The 12,530-nt window shown below is 35.5% G+C and overlaps 1 protein-coding gene across 1 annotated transcript; it reads right to left on the bottom strand.

The window, feature by feature from the left end:
* Nucleotides 1-729: 729 nt before the first annotated feature.
* LOC110659178 (uncharacterized) lies at nucleotides 730-5,409 on the bottom strand. The gene is made up of 3 exons (XM_021817040.2): nucleotides 4,933-5,409; nucleotides 4,342-4,824; nucleotides 730-759 (listed from the first exon to the last, which is right to left on the bottom strand). The coding sequence occupies exons 1-3, from the start codon at nucleotides 5,407-5,409 to the stop codon at nucleotides 730-732; spliced, it is 990 nt and encodes a 329-aa protein (XP_021672732.2).
* Nucleotides 5,410-12,530: the final 7,121 nt, after the last annotated feature.

Below are 12,530 nucleotides of genomic sequence, written 5' to 3'. Positions count from 1 at the left end.
AGGAAGTCATCAATAAAGACCACTACAAATCGATCTAAGTATAGATGGAATATACGGTTCATAAGGTCTATAAACGCTGTTGGTGCATTGGTCAACCCAAACGGCATCACCAGAAATTCATAGTGCACATATCGGGTTTTGAATGCAGTTTTAGGTACATCTGCATCCTTTAACCTCAACTGATGATACCCTGATCTGAGATTAATTTTGGAAAATATGCCTGCTCCCTTCAATTAGTCAAACAGATCATCAATTCTTGGCAATGGGTATTTGTTCTTCACAGTCACTTTATTTAACTGCCTGTAGTCAATGCATAATCTCAAAGTCCCATCCTTCTTTTTTACAAACAGTACCGGAGCTCCCCACGGTGACACACTGGGGTGTATAAACCCCTTATCCAGTAACTTCTGCAATTGGATTTTCAGCTTTTTCAATTTAGTGGGTGTCATCCTATAAGGAGTAATTGAGATTGGTGTTGTACCTGACATAACCTTAATAGCAAATTCTACTTCCCTTTATGGTGGCAAACCAGGTAATTCTTCAGGGAAGACAACGAGGAAATCACTTATAATAGGTACGTCACACAGGTCAAGCTTAGCCTACCTAGTATCAACCACGTATGCCAAATAGGCTTCACAACCTTTTCTCATCAATTTCCTTGCAGCAGTGGCTGAGATTACATTAGATAGAAAATCTGTCCTTTCCCCCACAACTGTTATCTCATCATTCTCAGGAGTTTTCAGTGTAATCCTTTTCAATCTACAATCAATAATTGCTTAATGATGTGATAGCCAATCCATTCCAAGGATGACATCAAACTCATGGAAGGGCAATTCAATTAGGTCTGCTAAGAACTCACACCCCTGAATCCTCAACGGGCAACCTTTACACACTTTATTTACCACCACACTGTGGCCTAGTGGGTTAGTGACTAAAATATCTTGGTCACTTTCCTCTACTTGAATTCCCCTATAACACCCCTTACCCGACTACAGTGTAGCCGAGTAAGACATGTCACACTCGGTGCCGGAGCACCCTATCTTATCTTACTTTATTCCTTTAATCATTTTCAAGTTGTTATATTTTAATATCAATTATTTTTCGATGGAGAAACTAACGGAGTTTCCCCTATTTTATTATCGTTTGACATGTTTCACTATTTACCTGTTTGAAAATTTCAATAATATTTTAAAATAAAAATCTCATCATTTCATGCATCATCTATATATTTCAATTACGTATTCAAATCCATACAATTTCATTCATATCCAATTGGATACATTCCCATTCATGCTCAACTCATATATGAAAATTTTCAATCTTCATTAATTTACATGATATACAATTTAATCACATATGAATTAACTGATTTATTAATTTACATCACATACCTATTAATTACATTTTCATAATTTACATTACAATACTATAACTAAGCATTTTATACAACATACAAATTATGACCTATATGGGCCCTATCTACATGCATTACTAAGAAGGTGACAACCTTGAACACTCTGCAGATCAAAACTCCAAAATCTCTGTTTAGTATTCGCTGGGCTTTACCTTTAGTACCTGCGCAAAGAAACAAATCCATCACGCTAAGCATTGCTGCTTAGTGGTACAATAATATAACAAGAAAATAATATACAATAAAAAAAAAAGAAATGGATTAAAATTTGGATACTCTGGAATTTAATCTAATTTCATATAATACTTCTAGTATTAACTATCTTTTGTTCTAACTTATTCCTCCTCAAAAGTGCTCAATTCTTTCATAATAATTAAATTTTAATATCGTTCCAATTTATTTCAATTCTTTCTGCTAAATAACTAATCTAATTTATTTTAAATATTCTTATTTATTTAATTGCTAATATTTTCAGTTGCCAACGTTCTTAACTTATTTTAATAAATTTCACTGCCCAAGTAACCTATGACAGGCTAACTAAACTGGATAACGGGTCGTTGGCACTAGACACCGCGGTACCTCGGGCCGTCATACCATGGGATGCGGAACGTCAACCACGTATGCAGTCAGTATGGCTAAAAAGCCATGATAATATATCAATATGGCTAAAAGCCATAATAACATATAATCAGGCATAAAAGCCATGAGTGTGGGCATAAAGCGATGAATATAGGCATAAAGCCTTACGCAGTACTGCTAAAACAATAACCTATTAGCATGCCAATCTATCCAATCTGACACACGTGTCTAGGCAATACATGGGCATATAGTACCATTAAATGTTAATATATTTTGTTTTATGACTTCATTATTTCATGACAAATTCCATAATTTATACATTCATTTGATAATTCATATGATCACAATTATCATCAATGGTTCTCATGAACCATTGTACTTAAAACATTCTTCTATGTTTTAGGGTCACTCAAATTCAAAAATTTAAATCAACTATTTACATTATCTATATCTTAACCATTACAATAGCTTTTTAATTTATTATACCCTTTCCTATATCATTGGGGTCACTCAACTTCACTATTCACAATTTACCTACCACATCCTACATTAACAACTACAATGATTCTTATAGTTTATTTTTCTACTTTACATAATTTAGTGGTTACTATTCATTTGACCATTTCCATTTCAAAGATTGACTTTTTGATTCATAATAGAATTCTTAAGCCTAAGTTCAACAATATACCACATTTTACATTTTATTTTTGTTGGCATTGATTTCCAATACCATTTCAAAGCTTATTTTATGCTATTCAAAATTTTCAAATTTCATACCTTAAGTTTACTGTTCCATTGGTCTAAGCTACAGTGAGAATTTGGCAAATTGTTCTGTATCAAAGTTGTTCCTTTATGTGTCTTCTTTAATTTCCTTTTTGAATCACTCCATTTGGAGTTTTCTAGCTCAAGTTATGGACATTTTACCATAACTGGCCGAATTAATCTGTACCCAGAATTTCTGGGCAATCCTGGTTCTGCCAGATTTGGTATCTTGACTTTGGTGGATAATTCCATTAAGTTCTAATCAAAATTTGGAGTTCTATTCTTCATGAAAGTTGTTCTAAATTGTCTAAGTATTGATATAAAATTCAGGTCAATTGAATATTCCTACTCTGAGTTATGGCCAAATGAACAAACACTGTTCATTTGATCACTTTTACCAGGTCTAGAATTGGTTACCCAGATTTGGCCAATTTTTATGTCATCCTAAGTTTGTTTTCTGGGCAAGGTTTATTCATCAAAGTTGCGTCATTATGTGTGTAAATTCATGTCCAATTAGCCTTGCACCAATTGAACCTACACAACTCAAGTTATAGCTACCCAAACGTGCTGGACTCACATCCAGACCTACAGGGCACATTGGATAGCATACTTAACCTCAATTCCCTTGGCACAATTCACTTCAAATCCTCATTATACTCAGCCAAATGGTCACTAATTGACCATTAGAACTTCAATTTACCATCAATATGGCCAAACCCTATTATAGCTCAAAACCCTAACTTTCAATACCTCACTTCATGCATAAGACTTTATAATTCAACTTCCACCATATGCAACTCAACAAGAAATTGAGCTAAAGAAAAGAAAAATGGTGGATGGGAGAGAGGGATGAGTTTCAGCTGAAAATGAGGAAGAAAATTGCTGAAATGTGTTTTATTTTTGTCCTATTTTATATCATATTTATCCCGTTAATTTATTTGTCAAGTGGTGATTGGGTGGAAATTCTTTAATGACATAACCATGAGGTCAAAATTGTAATTTTAATTCATTTTCTTTTCTTTTCTTTTTTACTCATTTTCAATTTAATTTTTAGCTATATTTATTCATATTTTATGTCATAATAATTATTTACTTAACTGGACAAGTTGGTCAAAAATCATCTCCGAAGACGAAATGACCAAAATGCCCTCCGTTTGGCTTATTGAGCCAAAATCGTCTGTACCGATCGAAAATTTTTTCTAAGCCTTTTCTTGGCATTCTAATGCCATAGAAACCTCAATGACTCTTCTCTGGAGTCCCAAAAATTATTTCACGGGATTTCCCTCGGGTTTAGGGTTACTAGCTGTGAAGACAGCAACTTCCCACTAGGTTACCCATCGCTAGGGCACTGGCTCATTTAACTTGGTTGTTTTTTATTTTTAAAATTTTTCCTAAATTTTTCTTAGTATTATTTGAGTTATTTATGACTCTTACTCTAGTCTAAATATTTTTCCAGACGTTCTAGCTATTCGAACCGACACTGGTCACCGGAACAGTAGAATGTATGAAATTGCTATAGTGAGGGTGTTACATCCCCTCTCTACGGGTAACTCAATACAAATATATGAATGTGTAGATCCTGGATCCACCAATGCATAAACAAGTATGTCATGGAGAGAGAACATCTCCTTGATGACATCTAGGTCATCTTGCTCCTCTTGAGCCCTCATAGCATATGCCTTTGTTGGTGCCCTGGTTTCTGGACTCTCAACTGACTCTGATGCTGGCCTCTGTGAAGTTCCAACTGCCTCAGATTTATCCGGCCTTCTACCCCTTTGAGCTATAGAGGCAGGTTTGTCAGCTTGTATTGGAGCAGCTGTAGCAGTCCTCCTTGGGCAATCTCTGATTTGGTGCTCAGTAGACCCACACTGGAAGCAACCCCCAGTATCTCGCCTACATTCAACCTTGTGCCACTTATGGCAGTGTGGACAGGCTGAAGAGACTGCTGGGGCTGGTCCCCTATACACTATCCCTAGAGAACTGCCCACTGATGGTGTGGATTGGCCTTTCCTCAATGTGAACTGAGATCTGGGCCTCTGAGACTGGCCCTGATCTGGTGTCTGAATAGAACCCTGAGTAGGAGGACCTCTAAACTTCTTACTGGGTGCAGAGGATGAACTGGTTTAACCTGGACCTCTCTTCTACTGTCTATCCCTTTTGCTCTACTCATTAATTCTGACCCTTTCTACTTTTAGTGCAGCTTCAACCAACTGAGCAAAGTCCGTAATCGTCAATGCAATAATAAGCAATTTAATATTGTCATTTAGCCCTTCTTCGACTCTTCTGCACCTCTCAACCTCTATGGGTACTATTTCCCTTCCATACCGACTCAGTCTGATACATTCTCTCTCATATTCTGCCACTGATAACTGTCTCTGCCTCAGACTCATGAATTCTCTTCTCCTCTCTTCCAGATACGCATTACTAACATACTTCTTTCGGAACTCCGTGAGGAAGAAATCCCAGGTGATTTGGTCAAGTTGCACCTCCCTAAATACTGTGTCCCACCATTGATAGGCATCGTCCTGGAATAGGGATACAGCACCCTCTAGGTTCTGCTCTGGGGTGCCGTGAAGTTGTTTCAGTACCCATTCTGTTCTGTCTAGCCAGTTTTTGGCTGTTGGAGGATAATCTTCCTTCTTTCCCAGAAAGTCCATAGCCCCATATTTCCTTAACTTCTCCAGATGGGACTTCTGTGGTGGTGGTGGAGGTTGTGGCTGTGGTTGTGGTATAGCCCTAGTCATCTCCCTGAAGAAAGCAGCCATTTGTTCAAACATGGCCTATTGAGGCTGTGTAGGCAACTCTAGCACTGGTAGAGCAGGTTCCCCCCTACCTCCAGCTTCTGCCATGGGTCGAGCATGACTCTCCAACTTTTCATCTACTGCTCTCTGTGAAGTCAGATCCATATCCTAATCAAAACAACAAAAAACAAATGGATATGCATTAATCCCACCTCAACTTTTAGAAATGCAATACATGGTATAGACTCTATCTAAACCTAGAAACGCCTAAACTACGCTCTGATACCACTAAATGTGACACTCCTTAGCTGTCTACAGTGTAGCCGAGCAAAGTATGTCACACTCGGTGCTGGAGTGCCTTAATTTATCTTATTACATTCCTAATTATCACATTTTATTTTATTAAATTTAAATCTAATTATTTTGTCTGAGAAACTGATGGAGTTTCCACTAATTTATTAGTAATTTTGACAATTTCTCACCTGTTAAATTTTTCAACAATATAATCTCAAAGGCATAAATTTTTCATAATCCTAATATTTCAGATCATTTATCTCAAAATCGCAATTTTCATTCATATATAACAAATAAAAATAATGTTCTCCTTAATGGCAAAATATTCAATTTTATTAATTTACGTAGATTACAATAATTATATAGATTCATAAATTACAAGACAAAATGATGTCTAGCTATAAAATACAAAATGCAAAATATTTGATGAAGCCTAGTGGTCCTACCAAAATGCACTGCAGTGAAGGTGACACCGGCTCAATGCAGATCTAGACTATCACCCAGTCTAAGGTTTGATGGGTTCTCTATCTATATCACTAGTACCTATACGCGACAAAAGTGATGAGCAAAGCAATACAGCTTAGTGGTGCCAATATAAAATAAAAATAAATAAAATAATTAAATATGCGAAAACTATAGTACTATTTTATGCAGACTAATTTTTGAGTAAATATTCATAATATTATTAATTTACACATTTTCGATGATCTAACCCAAAATCAATTAGAATGGAGAAAGAGAATCCATATAGCTGACCCCAAATTCTTAGGATAAAAGCTTAGTTGAGTTGAGTTGAGTTAAGTTGAGTATAATATTATTAATTTAGTACTTTTTTTGGTTCATTATTTGGTTATAAGATATTAAGACTTATTTTGGTTGCCCAAGTAACCTATATTAGTTGACTAGACTGGATAAATGGGTAAACTAGCACTGGGTACCAAGTACCTCAGGCCGTCACACCATCGGCCACATAGTGTCTGCCAAGTGTGCAACAGAATGGCTAACAAGCCATGATAATCATCTGGCACAAGGCCTAGTATATCAAGAGTATCAAAATGGCCAAAAGCCATAATATCACAAAATGGCACTATATGTCATAAATCAAGAAATGGCATGAAGCCTTATTCAGTACTGCTATCGGAACCCTATTGGCATGCGAACCTATCCAAACCAATCATTCTAGGCATACTAGAGCATGTTAACTTAGTTAATTGGTTAATTCTTTGCATTTGAAGTTTGGTGGTTATTATTTACCTTACTATTCATGCAAAATTGTTGACTTTTTCATAATTAATAAGTATGCAAGTTCTAATTCCACCAAAATACCACATTCTGGATTTTACATTTGTTGGTATTAGTTGTCAATTTCAATTCAAATCTCATTAGAAGTAATTCCAAAAATTCAGATTTGGTCACTTAGGTTTACTATTCCATTAGACCAATCTACAGTGGAAATTTGGCTAAACTTTCTTCATCAAAGTTGTTCCCTAATATTTCTTCTTTGATTTCCTTTTTGAATCACTCCATTTGGAGTTTTTTAGCTCAAGTTATAGCATTTTTACCATAACTAGCCAGATTGGTCCATTCCCAGATTTTCTGGGCAGATTTGATTATGGCAGTTTTTGTGTCCTAAATTTGGCTAGCAATTCGAATAGATTATGGTCAGAATTTGGGTTTTGTCCTTCATGATAGTTGTTCTACATTGTCTAAGCTTTCCATGGGTTCAAAACTCAGGTCATTTGGACCTCTTTACACAATGTCATGGCCATATGAACAAACACTGTTTATTTAGTCATTTTCCAGGTCCAGAATTGGGATACTCGAATTTAGACAAATTTTAGGTCATCTTAAGTTGGTTTTCTGGGTAGGGTCTCTTCATAAAAAATGTGGCATTATGTGCCTAGTTTCACCTTCAATTAGCTTTATACCAACTATAGCTACACAAGCTAAGTTATGGCTACCCAAACCCACTAGACTCAAGTTTAGAATTTCTGGCACAAGAGGGCAGCATCTCTAATTCCCAATTCAATGCCACAATTGCTTTCATTTTAAGGTCAAACTTTATCAAATGGTCACTAATTGACCATTAGAACACCACTTCACCATCAATTCAACAAAACCCTAATTTTGCTCAAACCCTAATTTCCAAAGTTTCTAATTTTGCTCCACACATACAAATCAAAGTTCTAAAACTTGTATACTCATTATAAACCATCACTACACCATTTCAATTCCATTAAAATTCTTCAAGACCATCTTCAATTCATGGCTGCCGAAAATTAAGGGAGGTCCAAACATGCATATTTTGTTTAAATTTCAACAATTCTTAACTCAATTCATGGTCCTAACAAAGAAATTAGAGAGAGAGAGAGAGAGAGAGAGAGGAAGAAATTGACACTAACCTCAATTGAGCTAATTTTAGAAAACTCCAACTCTTCTATTTTCCCCTTTCTTTTTGCTCCCAAGCACCTTCGCTAGGTTAGATATGAAGTTTTAATGAACTTGATTAGGGAAAATATAGTGAGAAACCAAGGTTATGCAAGGTAGATATAAGAGTAACAATGGAGGGAAGAGAGAGAGTGAATTCGGCCACTTAAGGAAGAAGAAGGAGCTAATGGCTTCTCTTAATTTTGACCTCTTTTTATCATTTTTAATGATGTTTATGTGCGCTTGTTAAATTTTAATTGGCTAAGAGGTTTTTTATTGCATCATCCATACATCATGCTTATGTGATAATTGAGTTTTAATTTCATTTTCTTTTTCTCTCTTTTATACTCATTTTTAATTAAATTTTCATCAATATTTATTCATATTTTATGTCATATAACTCACTTAATTAAAGGGACAAGTGGTCAAAAATCATCTTTGAAGGCGAAATGACAAAAATGCCCTTCGTTTTGCTTATTAAGCTAAAATTGTGTGTACTGATTTATAAAATTTTCTTAGCATTTTCTTGGCATTCTATTGTCATCTAAGACTCAATAACTCTTCACTAGAGTCCCAAAAATTATTTCATAGGGTTTCCCCATGGGTTTAGGGTCAGCAATTGCCTTCACAGCTACTTCACATTAAGGTTACCCATCAGCGGAGCTACGGCTCATTTAACCTTATTGCATTCCATTTCTAAAATTTTTCCTTAATTTTTCATATCATTATTTGGTTTATTTATGACTCTTCACTCTAGTTTAAATATAGTTCCATACATTTTGGCTGTCCAGACAGACATTAATCACTGGAATAGTAGAATGTACGGACTAGCTAAAGTGAGAGAGTTACAGTTCTCCTTTGTCTCAGATCTCCATTGGTTCAAGAATCAAGTCAATTGGAGTTTCCTAGTGTGAGTTATGCCTAATTTACTAAGAACTGTTCATTGGGTCATCGTTGGTCAGATCTAGAATTACAATCCAGATTCAAGGTTCATTTAGGGCAACTTATGGTTATTTTTTGGGCAATGTGTCTTCATGAAAATTCTAGTTCTATGTCTTATATTTCATCTCCAATTGGCCTCACACTAATTGGATCTATGTAGCTCACATCATACTCATTCAAACCTGTTAGACTCAAGGGTCCAGAATTCTAGTAGCTCAGCACACAATAAATGCATTAAGTCCTTTCATCAATTCACATCAAACCACATTCAATACATACCAAATGGCTATAATTCAACTTTAATATCATCAATTGCACCTCTTACAGCAAAACCCTAACTCCACCAAAACCCTAATTTCCCTAACTTCATAATTCATGCAATCCCATGCAATTACACTTCACCAATCATCTATACCACATCATAAAACATCACAATATATGTTTAGTTTAGATCAAACTCATCAAACCCCTAACCCTAACAAGCTAGCCGAAAAATCATACCTTCCCATACAACATGATTTCTTTCATATTTCTTGTTATTTCTACTTGTTCAACCTTAATTCTATAGGTATATAATGAATTAAGTTAGAAGGGTGACTTACCGCTAATGGAGCTCTTCCCAATCTTTTAATTCCTTCACTATTTCTTATTCTTCTTGCTCCAAATCTTCAATTCAAGGTTTAATTAAGGATTTTCTAATGTTTGATCATGAAAATTTAGGGAGAAATTCAAGGTTTAATAGCTAGGAAAAATAAAAATGGAGGGAGGCTTATGAGAGAGAATGGCCGGCCAAGACTAAGGAAGAAGATGGTTTTTTTTTTTATTTGATTTTTCATCTTTCTAAGTTGATAATTATCCCTAAAATTCATAAATTAAAATTTTTAATTGTATCATGCTTAGGTCATGGTGATGTCATAATGGAATTAAAATTAGAAATTTTCATTTCTTTTTCTTTTCTTTCCCTACACTTATTTATTTTTAATTCCTTTTTTTAATATTTTAATCTCACACAATTTAATGGACATTTAGGTCAAAAGTCATCTCTAGGAGTGAATTGACCAAAATGCCCCTCATCGGGCTATAGTCCATCTTTTAATAACACCCGATGAGTCCTTAAGTTCTGATTTACTTATTTGTGCTTGTTCCCTTTTTATTTCCATAATTTTGTAGTTCCCAATAGTTTCGCAATTATCCTTTAACTAAGGATGTCATGGGGTCCTACACGAAGTTAGGGTAGCAACTGAACTTGCAGTCGCTTCCCGAGTAAGTCATCCATCCTTGGGACCTAGGCTCATTTAACCTAATTGTACTTTATTACTCCTATTTTAATCCAACTTCATTTGCTCTTTGTCAATTTTATTTATGGCTCTTCTATGTGAATTAAGTACAGTCCCAGACATTCTAGTTGTCCGAATAGACATTAGTCACCACAATAGTAGAAAGTACAGAACTGCTTAACATAGGGGTGTTACAACTACCTTTTCTCTAATACTCTCATTATGCACTTTATCTAGTCTAGTATGGCCACTCATCCATCTTGACATTCTTATCTTCGCAACTTTCATCTTAGACACGTACAGCTTATTCATTTCCCAACACTCATTATCATATAACATGGTCAGTCGTATGGCTATATAGTAAAATTTTCCTTTCAACTTATTAGGAATCTTGTGATCACATAAAACTCCTGTAGCACGTCTCCACTTTAACCATTCGGCTTTAATCCTATGACTAAAATTGTAATATGTAACACCCTCCCTACAGCAATTCTGTACATTCTACTGTTCCGGTGATCGATGTAGGTCCGGACAGCTAGAACGTCTGGAAAAATATTTAAACTAAAGTGAGGAATCATAATTAACTCAAATATTAGTAAGGAAAATTTAGAAAAAATTTTAGAAATAAAATACAACCAAGTTAAATGAGCCGGTGCCCAAGTAATGGGTAACCTAGTGAGAAGTTGCGGTTCTCTCAACTAGGAGCCCTACACCCGGGGGAAAAATTGTAAAATAATTTTTGGAACTCCAGAGAAGGGTCATTGTGGTTCTTATGGGATTAGAATGCCAAGAAAATGCTTAGAAAAATTTTTCAATCAGTACAGACAATTTTGGTCTGTTAAGCCAAACGGAGGGCATTTTGGTCATTTCGCCTTCAGAGGTAATTTTTGGCCGACTTGTCCAGTTAAGTAAATAATTATTATGACATAAAATGTGAATAAACATTACTAAAAATTAAATTGAAAATGAGTAGAGATGAAAAGAAAAGAAAATGAAAGAAAATACCTAATAATGACATCATTTGATGTCATTAAAAACCTATCCACCAATCACAATTAAGCACCACTTAAATTAACCTATTAAAGAGGATAATTGACACAAAGAAAAACAAAAGCCATCTGCTCTTCCTCACCCAAAAACCAGACATTACACTCTCTCCCAAACCCATTCCTCCATGGAAGCTTAATGGAAGCTTGAGACAACCCACCAAATCACCTTGAAACCACAACCTTGCTTCACTAAAAATTGATTTTGCAACTTGAACAACCTCTAGCCAGCAAAAAGAAGAAGGAATAAGGGAGTTTTGGAGACTTGGAAAAGATAGAAAAAGAGGCTAGTGCCCAATTTATTCTCTCTCTCACTCAATTCATGTTTAAGGACATGATTTAAGTTGAAATTGTAAGTTTAATGCATAAATTGAACTTTGAGAACTTTGAGACTTGAACAAAATTAGGGTTTTCTCATGAAATGGTATATGAACATTGTAATGGTCAATTAATGACCATTTGAATGTGTGTGAGGAGGGAATAAGGTGAGTTGAGGCTTGGCATTTGTGTATGGGTGGGCTGCCCATGGTGACCTGCAGAATTAGACATGAGTCCAGCAGATTTGGGCAGCCATAAGATGAATTGTAGAGGTTCAATTGGTGTTTAGCCAATTGGACATGAAACTAGACACATAATGGCACAACTTTGGTGAAGAAACCATGCCCATAAGACCAAACCAGGTGGACCAAAAGCTTGCCCCAATCCGGGTGACCTGCAGTCTGTTTCTGTAGAATGACCAAATCAATAGTATTTGGTCATTTGACCATAACTCAGTGTAGAATGGTCCAATTGACCTGAAATTTTACCCACAACAAGCTGAGATATAGACCAACAACTTTCATGAAGAAACCTAACCCAAATTATGACCAGAACCTATCCAACAAGTGAGTTCTAGTCACTGTTCACTGCACAGTAGATATGGTCAGTCCAGAAAAATTCCAATCCGGCCAGTTGTGGTTTTTGGACCATAACTTGAGCTAAAAAACTCCAAATGGAGTGATTCAAAAAAGGAAATTTAACTAGACAAAATAAGGAACAACTTTTGTGTTGA

Source organism: Hevea brasiliensis, chromosome 3 (genome assembly GCF_030052815.1).
Source record: "Hevea brasiliensis isolate MT/VB/25A 57/8 chromosome 3, ASM3005281v1, whole genome shotgun sequence".
NCBI classification, from domain to species: Eukaryota; Viridiplantae; Streptophyta; class Magnoliopsida; order Malpighiales; family Euphorbiaceae; genus Hevea; species Hevea brasiliensis.
This window is presented reverse-complemented; position numbering and strand designations above follow the sequence as displayed.